Raw genomic sequence first — 14,088 nt, 5'->3', positions numbered from 1 at the left:
TTCACAGCTGTAGCCAGTACCTAATCAGCCGCTTCTTCAGTACCATTTCGTTGTTCAAATCAATCATCTTTTCATGATTGATGTAACTAATCAAATTTGAATGCAGGATGATGTCACTGGGGTGTAAAATACTGCTAATTCAGAGGAAGGGCACAGTCAAATTGCCTTCAGCAGCATTGCCAGATAGCCACATCCACCTGATATGATGATGTTGGCACTCTTCATAAGAAGAAGACTCGTTTACAGTTAAAAATGAGATCAAAACCATGCAATCACATGCAAATTGGTCAGCAAGGCTAAATTCATGGAATATTTGCCTCCCTCTTGAGTGTTTCTTTCACTCTAAAATAGTCATCAGAAAACACTTAGGGCAACCTTGACTTACAACTCACACATTCTGTTGCTAGTGTACGATCAGAATAAAGGAAAAGATGTTACCTGAAAATTGAAGTATTCATCTGCAGGTGCATTCATCATATTACAAATCTATGGAAAGAAAGGCATACAATAAAAAGAAGCCCCTACATGCATGCACATGTTTATATGTGCACACACATGCACACTGATCCTACTAGTAAGCATGGACAATGCCAAATACACTCATGGGGAGTTGATACATTTGCTTCCTCAGATTTTGGGTCTCTTGTCTATGTTGTTTAATATCCATGTTAAAACACTAAATGAGATTATCAGCACCTTTGGGATTACATGTTGTCAATATGTTGATGACAAGCAACCAGCTCTAGTGTCTCTCCCCCCCCCCCACCCCCGTTTTACCTTACTACCTGGTAAAAAAAAAAGGGGGAAGACACTGGAGCTGAATCCAGATAATATGGAAGAGATGCTGATTGGGAAACCTGGAAGTCTAGAGTTAGTTGTGGTGCCAAATCTGGATAGTCATGTTGTCACTGGCATTTGGCAGAATGTGTGAGGAACGTAATGGGACTTTTGGACCTGATGGAGAGTTGTCAACCTTCAAGTGGGGCCTGGAGATCTCCCAGAATTACAGATGAGTTCCAGTTGATAATGATCAGTTCCCCTGGAGAAAATGGCTGCTTTGGAGGCTGGGCTCTATGGCACTGTCTGCTTTGGTCCTTCCCCTCCCCAAATCCTACTCTTTCCAGACTCCACCCCCCCAAATCTCCAAAAATTTCAGAACCTGGAGTTGGCAACCCTACTCTAGTGATTGAGAAGCTAATCAGTGCTATTGCTAAGAATGCATTCTACCAATTACATTTGGCATCTAAACTGGCTCCACAGTACTATAACCTCAAGGCTATATGGGTCACATCAGAAGTGACATCATTGGCCCATGGCACAAATTGCACCCTCTCAGTACAGAAGTTCTGCCTCCCCCATCTTCTGCTGGTTGCCAGGCATTGCATTGTTACTCAGCTGGCTGCCATGAAAAGGTATGATTGATTGTTAAATTATTGTTAATGGTCTGTTTTTTGTAGTGCTTTCATGTTGAAGTTTTATTGTACATATTGTATACATCTTTGTTCCACTCCACTTTTTGAGATCCATTGATTTTATTTTTATGATTTTAATTGTTATTGATTGTATTTTAAATTGTGGTTTTTATGATGTTGTGACGCACCCTGAGCCCGCTTGCGGGGAGGGCGGGATATAAATCCAATAAAATAAATAAATAAATAAATAAACCATTTTGAGTTTGCAATTCGGTGACAACATCCCTAGGGTGCCCAAACTCCCACTATAGCAGACGACTTCCTGACCTGGGCCTATCATTCTCTGCTGCCACTTGACAGTTCAGCTGGGGGTGGGGTGGGAGGTGGTACTCTTCAATGTTGCAGCAATGTGTGACATCACTTATGGTGCAAAACTGAAAGTGATATTATTGCTTTGGGGCAACACCTTAGGATTCTCTCAAAACTCTATCAGTTAACCATAGAATTTGTGGTCAATCTTAGAGTGTTACCCTGATGCTTCTAGCTTTGCATCAAAAATGACATCATGCGCTGTCAAAATTGCCCCCCTCCATATGCCTACCAGGTTGCTAGCTATGGCTGGCAACCCTAGAACAATGATAAAAATATTTTAATTAAAAAAATAAATAAATAGTAATGTAGGTGTAGGTGTAGGTGCAGCCAATATATATATGAATATATATATGAATCCACTCCCCCTATGTGTTCATAAGAGGTCTGAAGTGGTCTAGTGAAATAACTTATTTAGATAACTGTGAACACTGATTTTGGGGGGGGATCTTTTTAATTTAAAAAAACACACACACATACACAGTTCAAAAGAAATATAATATGGAACTTACAAATCCATTTTCAGCAACGTAAGTTGGCAACCCACTAACAAGACACCAGTGGTCAGCAGGGGGTGATCTTCAAGAAGAGAATAAGGTAATATGAGCACCTCTAACCTGAACATGCAAAAATAGCTATGATGGAACAGATGGACCAATAAATACTCACGGAATGACTTTGATTTCTTCTTTTCCATGTAAAATATAATCAATTATCTTATAAAAGTTGACTTCCTAAATGCAAGTGAAAAAAGCAATGTAATAATCTATAAGCAAAGAATGTTCTGAAAACAGTTATTTATAAAGAGGAAACTCACTCGACCATCAGGTGTTTTTGGTCCTTTATACGGCTCTACTTCTCCCAGTTTGATTGGCCATTCATCATAAAACTCCTGGAAGTAAGGAAATATGAATTAGCAAGGAGTTTCCTGAGCCTTTCCGGGTGGACCATTTTAGTATTTCACCCCTTTTTTGTTGGGTATTAGGGCCATATTCACCCTTGACTTCACTAGGTAATGGTCAGACCATGGTTCAGGCTGAATCTCCAATCCCAAAAGAAGACCTTCCCTCAAACACTCAGTGTAAAAGATTAAGTTCATGTGTGGGTTCTGTCACTATTTGGCCTAGAGCTGCCAAAGAAGCTGGCCTGGGCTCAGCATGGATGTTGAAGTCACCCAGAACAATCAGTCTAACTGTCTCCAGCACCACATCCAACAGCCAACTCAGAAAGGGTGTTTACTGGGGAGCTGGTAAACAAGCAGAATACCTAGTCTGCCCTTAGTTCCCAATGTAAGGAGCATACAATGCCAGCTATAGTTTGTACTGGAAGTCTACAGAAGTTGAAAGACTCACAGAGTATAATAGCAACTCCACCCTCCCCTGCTGCCTATGCAGGGTTGGTGGAGGAGAAAGGCGGACTATAAATAATCTTTTTTTAATTCCATAGAACAGCAAGCCTGAAAATTGTCATCAAATTTCATCTAGTAATGGACAGTAGATTTGGGCTTAGATCTGTGCATAGTTAAAATCCCACTAAAGTCAACAGTGTGCAGGACTGAGTCTTGGGTAATCATTTTGAGTTACATTTTGAGCTACTTTATTTTCTAATTTTAAATAAAATGATAGTGACCTTCTCTTTGGTCATGTCGAGAAGACCAACAGAGTATCTTTCACAGTTCAAATACATTCGAATAGTGTACAATGCTTTGTGAAACTGTCGCTCAATATCTGTAAGCTCTTCAAACACTTTGTTGGCAGACCACAAGAGCATCTGTTTTAGAGAGAGAAAAGAGTAAAGACAGAATTTTAAAAATTGCAGTTAGGGAAATAGAGCAGAAAAGCCATTACAGAAAGAACCTAAAATCATATAAGAAAAAATGTGGCACAGTTAATATATCTACCATATTTTAATTTTACTATGGCACTGTTGAAGCATTAATTACAGCAATAAAATTAATACTTAACAATGGAATATTCATTGGCCTTGCACTTAGGCAAGCTACTAAATAGTTCCTTACCTGACTTTTTCTGGATTCAATATTGTACAGGTATGTAGTGTGGTATTGTTTTAAAGGAATTGAAATAAAATTAATATATTTCTTAAAAACCTGCAATGAAAAACACAAAACAAGTAAAGTATAAGACAAACTCATGGTCATCATGATCCAGCCAAAGTTAAGCACTTCAGTTCTCAGGATTTCAATGAGAAAGTTAAACATGTGCTGAAGTCCATGGGACTTAAGTATACTAAACTTTTGCTGGGTTGTGGCCCATTTATTTATATTTACATTGCACTTTTCCTTGGAATGGTCAGAGCAGCTTAGACGTGGTAGCTGGTAGGCTCCCATGCAGATTCAGCTTGTACCAATGTGCTTCAAAAATGCTACAGTCAGGTGCTCCCAAATCAGTAGCTGCTGCCTACTTATTCCTTCATTTTGGTTTGGATTCCATGGAAAATCTCTGCTAACAGAAGGGATTTCTGTCAGCAAAGTGGACTACTCCACTTTCCCACTCATGCCACAGTCCCAATTCATGCCTAAAAATGGTGCTCATAAACAGGGGGCTACACAAACAACATGAGCAAGGTGATGGATGTCTTCTGTGGGAGGAAGGAATTTCTCAAGATCGTGCTCCCTGTTCTGTCAGTGGCAATTCCACTGGATCTATCATGTTGTAAAACTACTGTGCTCCTTGGGGGAAAAAATCTTACCTCTTCATCTGCTTTAGAAAATTCAGGAGCATTTTTCTTGTTAACTGCCATAATCACAGCAAGGACTTCCTTGCCTTGTGTAACTGCAGTTGCCAGCATATTGACAGTTGTATAGCCTGTTTGCTGATCAACAAAGTCACAAAAATGATCATTCTGAAATAAATAGGAACAGTATATTAGATTTTTAAAAATATTTATAATATTCCTGCTAATTTAAATGCCTCTTTTAATTTGCACTGTGCTGGTTGATCTCTCATAACAGTCCTGAGATATTCCCTTCAGAACAGATACCCAAATAAGTGAAAGTGTTGTGCTGGAGATGATAAGCTGATAGTTCAGATATTAGTCGGCTTAGAATGGTGTAACTCTGCTTAGGATAGCGTTGTTCAATGCTCATCAACAAAAAGAAGAAATCACATGTGAACCATGGCATATGGCAATGAATGTATGATTCTCTAATCCTGCGAACATTCATTTTGCCCAGAAATGAAAACGTGAGACAGGATATCAAAGTGCTTGTGTTCAGATGTATATCAAACATATATGTGCACCTGAAAATTATCTCACACGCTAACATAGGTCTCATGTGACCACTGCCTATTTTAAGGTATATATTTTCATCCTAAACCAGATATCATGTTCTTCTTCCAGAAAACAATTATGGAAATATCTTGAGTAGCTTCCAAATTAATTAAAGGGTGAAAGGATTGTCAGGCTTGTATATAATTCAATTTCTCAAAGCTAAATTATTGTTTATTTTGGTGACTGTGGTTAAATTTGTTTCCTAGCTTTGTGAAAAGGCTTCTTGTTCAAGAGCACATGGAAGTTCTACCTGTGGTGGTATTATCTTTAATGTACCATCAATCAATGGATGTACATAGATATGTCAATCAGCTCTGTATACCAGTTGACAGAGATGAGGTATTCTATCTCCTCTCCCAGAACTTAGGTCTTACCTGGGTAAGACTTTATTCTTATGTCTTCATTTTATACTAAAAATAGACTATACTATACTACTACTAAACTAAAAATATAGGTTGAGATTAAAAGAATCATAAAACTAGTTCCATGAGTGAGGGTTGCCATGTTCCCCCAGGTGTCAGGGATGGTTGCTGGTGATGTATTGATGTTGCCAGCAACACAATGATATCACTCCCAGAAGTGATGTCTTGTTACTGAACTACTCGGTATTTGGGGAAAAACTCTACATTTTTTGCCAAATACTGGTATGATGGACCTCCTCTTCCTCATGCTGAGGCAGATTTTCCCACCAAAATCTAAGGTTGCCTGCTTTGGCTGAGCAGCCTCAAGTAGCATGTCTCTAGTTGTGGTTTTACAGTTCCTTTTGTCCCACCCTTGCTTAGCAGTTATATTTTTGGCTTGATAGGACTTGATAGGGGAGAGGCAGGAGCCCTGTTCTTCCTTGTATGGAATGGCACTAGAGGCTGAATAACTCTCAAAAGAAACAACTTTATTAAACAGGCAGGAATGATATAAAGACAGTCAGGGAATGAAAATGCTGAGGTGAAACTCACAGGTACTCTTTAAGTTTCAGGCAAAACAATTTCCTTTAAATTTACTTTCTATGTTTTTAGTTCTTAATAGGGAGTGGTGTTTTGTTTATTCCTTTTATTACAATAACAAAGTTTATTTACAGAGTTATCTTTTTCAACTTCTGTTTCCAGATGTTAGTTCACCACTGTTTTCCTTTTGCAACAGACCTGGAGTCCTCCTCAAAGTCAAACCCCCTTTAGACAGTAGGTAAGAATTAATCTCCTTTTCCTAAGAAGAACTCATCCTTCTTCACTTGGCTGAAATGGGAGTTTCCACTTGCTACCCAAACCTGCTTTGCCAATAACACACCTCTAGTTCTATCAAGGCTGTATAAACAGGTTTCAGCTTTTACTGGTTTTAATACTTCGAATTCTTAAAAAGAATTTCCCCTCAAAAAACTGGTGTTACAGTTAGGAAAATAGATTTTTTAGGAAAATAGATTTATATTTTACAAACCTTTCTACATACAAAACATATTTACAGTTAAAAAATTGAAAGATGGGACGGTTAAAGATGGTTAGAGTTAGCACAGTTATTAACATCAAAAACCCTTAATTACACTTGCAAAACACTTTAGAAACCTTTTGGAACATAAACATTAACATCATAAAAACCTTAGAAGAACTTTACAAAAGCATTAGAAGAACCCTATAAATCCTATAACACTATAAGCATTATAAACACTATAAACCTATAAAACCACTATAAACACTTCTATAAATACTATAAACTTGCTTGAAAAAAAACTGTGAACAGCTACAAGGATTATAATGCACAGAGTTACGCAGAGTTATGATACAAAGTTACACCTGAAAAGTTGTAGAACAAAATTACAAAGCAATACCTCTCAATGGACAGAAGGATTCGCCTCGCTGTACCACTGCCACCTGCTCAGCCACACTTTCCTCTTGGACCTCTTTTCTTCCCACCTCTGTATTTTGTCTAAGTACGAGATGATGTACCATACCGTGTCCAAAAGTGGTACCTTTTTCTTTGTGTATATTTTCTCTCATCTGTTTCTCATAGCGCTGCTTATGAAGATGAGGTTCACTAGGCAAACCACAGGCCAGGGAACCTTACAGAGACCCTGTTTCCTTCCCGGGAAGTCCAGTACTCTTTCTTCCTGTCTCCATCTCTCCCCTGGGCTCCCATATTCCTCAGGTTCTAGCCCAGAGGTGATCCCGCTTTTGAAAGATGAGGAACAGTCACTTCAACACCATAGCCACCCCTGCCCATTCTCTTTTTACAACCATGCATTCCTTCAGGGCATGGGGGATGGTTTTGTGGCTGTCTTGAATCAGGCTTTTACAAATTACCCTGGAGCACTGCTGTTGGTCTCTGTGGGCTCCGAAGGTAGTGGCCCCCGCCTGGATGATTGTATGGTACGCCCTCCACCTTACATCTCTCAAAGTGTAGGGAACAGACCTGTCAGTAACATCAGGATGGGAAACTCTTGATACCTGAGGTAGGGAGAATGCAGTTTTAAGACACCTCCCCTCATCATAGAGAGTTAGCTTACTTCTCTGCAAGGTGGCCCAACACAAACACCCATGGAGCCCCTGACTCCCAGGCCCTTTCCACCTCCAAGGCCTTGATACGATGGTCTTGTACCCCTTGCACTAGCTCCTACATAAAGTCCAGCAGCCCTTGTTTTACCGTCAAGGTCACGTGCCTCGGGAAGGAATCCTCCACCCACCATTCCTGGGCCCATCTAGTTTCCTCCCAGCTGCTGAAAAAGAAATACCTGACATACATCTCTTGGGTGATAAAGGAAGAGGAAGAGGAAGAAAAGCAGAAACGGTAAAAGTAGAAAAAACAGCTGAACTAGCAGCAAAAGCAGAAGAAGCAGAAGAAGAGAAAGAAGACCCTTTAGATGCCCAGATGCCACAGTTAAACACATGAAAAATTGAAAGGAACCATAAACCTTTTTCTAGGAGACCCAGACTCCCTTCCTTATGTCTCTTGTAAACTACAACCCTGGCTAGACGGAATGTGAGGGTTCCAAAAATCCACTTAAAGACTGCCCTGATGACTATTTGTATTGCATACTTAGGTGGAGGGAAGACCAGGTAGTTACTTGCTGGTACACAGTAGGTGGTAAAGAACTGGATCTTCTGGCCAGTGGACAACCCCAAGTGCTTCCATTTCTCTAACTGTTCCAGCACCCATCACGGCCATGCTTCTCACTTTTCCCTCCAACCTTCAACATGAAGACAACTCCTAGGATCTTCATGGAGGCGGCACACATCCTCAACTCTGTCTCAGCTTTCTCCTCCTCTGTGGCCTCCCTGCTACCCCTACTCTGTTCTCTCACAACCTTCTCCTCGGGCACCATGAGGGCGACATCTGTGTTCCCAGTCTGTCGGTCCAAGCTGTATACTTTGCTTTTGGACTGGTTGATTTTGGCCCCAGAAAAGACTTCATATCGATTCAGGTGGCTCTTCACGCTGGACAGCTCCTCTTGCTCTTGAAGCACTATGTAGCATCCACGTGGGCCAGGATGGAGATTTGCTACATCAGGTGACTGGGGGTCAAGAATCATTAGATGTTTGGGTCCTTCTGGATGGCACATAACAGAGGGTCCAGGGTGAGGATGTACAATAGAGGACTCAAGGGATATCCCTGTCAGATCCCAGAGGACTGAAAAAAGAGAGCCCAGGTAGTCTCTGACTCTTGGGATCACACAGGCGGTGGCGTAAAGAGCTTGCACCAATCTGATGAAAACCTCGGGAATCCCGTGGAATCTCAGAACGGATCAGAGATAACAATGGGCATCGCAATCAAAGGCTTTGCTCTGATCCAGCTGCAATAGGCACCAGTGACTTTTCTCCTGCTACAATCAAAGAACTGGCAGAAAAGGCAGGGTCTATGCTTCCTCCTCTCTGGCTGCCCCGTGAAAAAGATCTGGAGAATGGCATGATCCAACCAGGGGGTGACAATGATTCGGCATTCCATGGGAACCAGTTTCCCTGGTGCCCAGATCTGGTCCAGACAACTCACAGCTATTGGGTGGAACTATGTCATTTTGCACCCCAGTTCATCCTGTAATTTCTTCTGAAAGGATGCTTGTGGTGAGTGGGAAGACAGTCAAAGTTTCCTTTAATTAGGAGCATCATGTCGGTTAAGTTGAGTGTGTTCTTCTACATGCTTTTGAGCCTCTTCTCCTCCCCTGTGAGAAGTTTAACAGTTCTACTGGCAGTCCCTCATCCAACCTGATGTTGAAGTCCCCTGCCATGAGGAGAGTCCTTCCCATGTTGACATAATCCTCAAGGGCTTGCCAGAGGGTACACCTGTAAACATCATAGTTGGGGGTGTATAAAGCACGCAGTCTGAACCTAGTTCTGTGGCCTCCGAATGAACCTTCAAATTGAAATTCACAATCAATAAGTATCCTGGCAATGCCTCCATTGCTCTCCTCTCTCCTCCACCTCTCCTGTTTCTATCACTGCCTTTGGTTCAGGAACCTTCCGTTCCTTCTGCACATTTCCTCCCTCCTCTGTCTCCATCTCTACCTCTGGTTCCGGATTTTGTTTCTCCAATTTTATTTTAGTCTTCCCCTCCTCTTGCAGTGGGTCCTCCAGAGATTGCTGACGACAATCCCTCCTCTTCTTCATTTCACAGATAAGTATTGTGATCTCATCCTTCAAGTACAGCTCCTTACTCTTCAGGCATGCCTCCAGGTCTCCAGATGCATACATCAGCATGGAGCAGTCATCCATCACCACCTGCAGTCTCTGTTTGGCATCCTCAAGACAGCTTTGCAGCTCTTCCTCTGTCATATCCTCCATGGTTCAGAATTTCTGCTTTGGTGACTCTTTCCTGGGTCTTTGTTTCTCTTTTCTTCTGTTGATCCTCCATCCTCTTGCTTTGTTTTGACCTCTGAAAATGTCTCCGTTCCGTTGGGGGAGAACAAGCAATTGTTTCCTCTGTCATAAGCTCTTCTCTCAGGAGATCAAAACGATTGCTGCTTCCTGTCATCATCCATATGGGGCTGCAGATTCCCTGCCTTAGCATACTCCTAGCAGCTCTGCACTTCGACCTCCCTGCCTCTTGCCATTCCCCTTCTCCACATTCCTCCCTAGTTTGGCTAGGTCCCCTACCTCTATCCGCCTCCCTTCCTGGGGGTACATTGGTGCGTCCATTCGAAGTCTGTCCATGTAGGTGAGGGTGGGACCAAATGAGTCTCTGATAGGCCTCAGGATAAGCTACACTGAAGCAGGCAAGAGGACTCAGGAGATACATATGACCCTGTTTATTGCAGAGATTACACATCACCCCCCCTTTCATTGCACAAAATTATGGCCCCTCTTCCCACAGGCCGAACACAGAGGGGTGGTGCAATGCTGTCTGATATGGTCGAACCCTCCACACTGAATGCAAGCGGGGGGCTGGCCACTATACCAGGTGATTCCTCTATTGCTCCCTAAAAAGAAGTATTTTTGGAGGTGTTGTAGATTGCTCCTGTAATCCGATGTAATGCTACTATAGCTTTGTATTGCCCCTTCCAAACCTCCCACTCATTTGGGGATTTTTTTCAGGGGCTTCAGTACCCTACAGTGTTTCTGCAACCAATATTCTACATCTTGCTTAGGAACATTGGTCATCCTAAATGCCACAGTCAACACTTTGGATTCACCCAGGAAGAGGAGGATGTCATACTCCTGCAAGGGGCCCAAAGGCTGGTGTGTCTCCTCCTGGAGCGTCCCCCAAAACCTTTGGCAAGCAGTTTCCATAACAAAACAAACATCTGTCTCATGGAACACGGGTGACATAATGACCACTAAAATGCCTCTGTTCGAAACCTGCAAGATACCCAACAAGATGTTGCTCATCATATGTTCTTCAGTTAATTTCCCAGGGCTAGTCCCTTATATCTGAACCTGATGCCAAACTGTTGTCTTGGACTGTAGTCATTCACCCCTTCCATCATGTCAAAAAACTGCTCCCAAAATTCTTCATCCTCCACCTTGCCCTTTCAAAGTCAAAGACCCGGGGGGGGGTCTCTAGGCACCTCCCGCTCTCCCTGTTGCTCTTGATTCCCCAGATCTACCACCTGTTTCCCTCAATGTCTGTGCATCGGATCTTATCTGCACTGCCCCTGAAGTGGTGGCTGTTGATGGCACCTTAGATGGGGTTATGGGTGCGGAGGTTCCGGGGCCTACAGTGACCACAGAAGCTACAGGGGGCATGGTAACTGCAGAACGTACAGCAGTCGTCGTTACTGTAGCAGTGGGCACAACTATAGAGAGACCTAATAAAATCTCTGCCATGGTAGATGTAGACCCTAACACAGATACAGATGCTCCCAAGGGTTCAAGGAAGGCAGAGGTCCCAGATCGGTTAGACACTACTTTCAGTCTCCCTGCCTCATTTAAGCCCTTCTCCACCCCTGACACACCACACCAGCCCCTGTGATAAATTCTGTTGTGGATCTTTGTGTGAGTTATCAAGGGCCTTCGCAGAAAGGTTTACAAGTGTTAATGTTGAGGTTGGTGTGGGTCATTGCCTCCTTACTCATGGGAGGAGTGCTTTGTCTCTGTCCAGTCATAAGTGGGTCTCCTCCAGCTGGAGGGTGCTCAATGTTCTCAGTCTCAATCTGCGTTCCACCTACAATAGCTGCTTTCGTTTCTGGCCTTCCCTCTGGGGTTTGGGTGGTTGTTGTCCTTGGGAAAAGATAGACCATGAACAGTCCGTCTGCTGCATCTCCAGCAATGATGAGGGGAGACGTCCCTTCCGTTGTATCTTGACTGGGGATTTGCTTTGCGGGAGGCTCTGCTGAGTAGAGTCTCCTTGGAGATGACATTAGGTCTCCTGGGCTTCAGGTTTTAACGCAGTCTGCTGAACGGCCTTCTGGGCACCTGCTGGAACATGGAATTGGTCATCTGGTCAGCAAATGGCACTCCAGGTGCGGAACAGCTGTTCCCTTTTGCAGTCGTGCTAGTCTTCCTGGACAGAGTCTGCCTCAGATTTTGCCTGTTGCAGCCGCACTCTGAAGACATGGATGGCACCAGGCCATTCACTCGCCTTGCTTCAACTCAGATCCTAGGTCCGTGTGACGGTCATAGATACCGGAGGGTTCTTCTGTCGGTCTGGTTTCCGTGTAGCGTAAGATATCCTTCAGCATTGCTTTGAAGCCAGGCTCCAACAACCAAGACAAATAGATCTCTGATGAGGTACGGCTCTTATGTCCCACAACCAGCCGATTATGTTAAGGGACAGAGATCAAGCGTAAACAACCCTGTTCTTTGTTCAAGGGTTGGCAGGCAATTTACAGTAAGGAAGTTCAAGATTACAACTTTGTATATATCAAGCAAGACAATCATCACATCCTTGCTTTTCTTAGTCAGAGCGATGGTAAGCACCATGGGTAGATCCATGTGGGCCAAAAGGAAACCCCAAAACTTAGCCACATCCAATTTTTGAAAGATCTCTGGTACCAAGATCTCAAACCCCTCAAACATAGAGGCTTCTTTCAAATGATCCCAGGTTTCCAACCACTGGGTCCCTCTCTTTCCTCAAGTAGATTTTATCAGTTTCGTCTTGCATCCCTCACCAGCTGGTCCGAGGAGAGAAGGAGATGCCGCCTCATCATTCCCAATGCTTTCACTCTTATCCCTTAAGGGTCTTCATGGAAGAGGATAGAAAATTCTTCTGGAGATAAAGTCTGAAAAGGTTGACGGTATTCTCCGTTTTCCAGTAGTCGATTGGGGTCCTGGACAGAATGGTCAGCTTCCTGTACACACGCCTCCTTTATGTGCTCCCCCTTCCTTTGCTTCTGGGAGGCAAGTCTTCAGGGGACGAGCCAATCTCTGTCACCTCCCCCACGGCCCATGCCTCTGCTTCGTTTTGCCATCCAAATGTCCTATCTCCTTGGTGTTTTGAAGATAGAGAGGGAGTTCGGGGGAATCGTGGTAGGCCTGTCTTAATCGAGGAAACCATCAACTGCTTTTGAGAGTTCCATAACTGCTTTTGAAGGTCCTTGTCTGGCCGTCTCTTGAAAAACAGGCTTTTGATACGGGGTCTATGGGGTTCCCATTTTCCCAAGAGAGCTGAAAGGTCACCAGGCATAACCTGCTTCCCTCTATATATCCAGAATAGTTTTTGAGCATTAACATTAAAAAGACATTCCTCTTTTTGGTAAATTTTAGAAAAGCTATCCCTCTGCTTGGCCAGTTTAGTGAAAATAAGGGTGTCATTGCAGCTCACTATCTTACCATCCACCTCCCCAATAGCAGCACGGATTTCTGTCAATTGCAGAGTAGTTTTATCTAAATCTTCCACTCAGTTTCAAACTTGTTTCTCCATCTCTGGATTTACTCTTGTACCATTAGGTGTCAGGACCTCCCAGGCCATCAAAACGGAACAAAAGGGTTCCCATCTTTCATTACATCCGTAGTTGATTTGGACAACCCCATATCTTCCTCCAAGAAAGCGTCATAAGCTTTCTGGCTTCTTTCTGTACTTGGTACAGCGTGCAGGATCTTACTCTCAAGTAGTTCTTTACTAGGATTAGAGTTACTAGCATTAGGGTTGGGTGGAACCCTGCCTCCCCACCGCTGCCCTCCTCTTCCAACAGGCTTAGGCCTTCATCCAATATGGTTGCATCTGTAACTGTATACTTAGAGGAGCCTTCTACTGATGAAGGGGCGTTTTCCCATGAATCTGATGGCTGTGTCTTTTTCCTCTGTGTCCTGGGGTCTGTAGGATCTGCTTTCCCACTTTCCATTCCCTCCAGCCTTCCTCCATCAGACAAAATTGGAGCCGCTCCTTCCTAGGCCTCAATTTGTGAAAGAGCTTCCCAAGCAGTTTTAATTTCACTTTCCATTCCTTTCAATGGGGAATGAGTCAGCATAAAGTTTCCATTCCATTGTTTACAATTAGGCGATCTTCCAAAGCTTTTTTTGGGTCCCCACTGGCTGGAGGGGCTCCATTTTGGTCAGGTTTGGGGGGGGGGCTTTTAACTGACCTTATCTGTCAAAATTCCATAGAAATCCATCCAAAATTGAAACAAAAAAACCAAAAAAGTCAAAAGCCAAACCAGGAA

General features: G+C 43.2%; 1 protein-coding gene across 1 annotated transcript in view; it reads right to left on the bottom strand.

Annotated features, from left to right (window-relative positions):
* The window catches only part of PDE6C (phosphodiesterase 6C), a 66,003-nt gene that overhangs the window by 25,668 nt on the left and 26,247 nt on the right, over positions 1 to 14,088 (bottom strand). Inside the window, exons 2-8 of the mRNA XM_054982365.1 lie at positions 4,491 to 4,643; positions 3,799 to 3,888; positions 3,411 to 3,551; positions 2,599 to 2,673; positions 2,451 to 2,515; positions 2,294 to 2,360; positions 439 to 486 (exon numbers count right to left, since the gene is read on the bottom strand). Coding sequence (XP_054838340.1) covers positions 439 to 486; positions 2,294 to 2,360; positions 2,451 to 2,515; positions 2,599 to 2,673; positions 3,411 to 3,551; positions 3,799 to 3,888; positions 4,491 to 4,643 — 639 coding nt within the window. The remainder of the gene's footprint in view (positions 1 to 438; positions 487 to 2,293; positions 2,361 to 2,450; positions 2,516 to 2,598; positions 2,674 to 3,410; positions 3,552 to 3,798; positions 3,889 to 4,490; positions 4,644 to 14,088) is intronic.

The sequence above is a fragment of the Eublepharis macularius genome, chromosome 6 (assembly GCF_028583425.1).
Source record: "Eublepharis macularius isolate TG4126 chromosome 6, MPM_Emac_v1.0, whole genome shotgun sequence".
Lineage (NCBI taxonomy): Eukaryota > Metazoa > Chordata > Lepidosauria > Squamata > Eublepharidae > Eublepharis > Eublepharis macularius.
The sequence above is the reverse complement of the archived record's forward strand: the minus strand, read 5'-3'. Positions and strand labels throughout refer to the sequence as shown.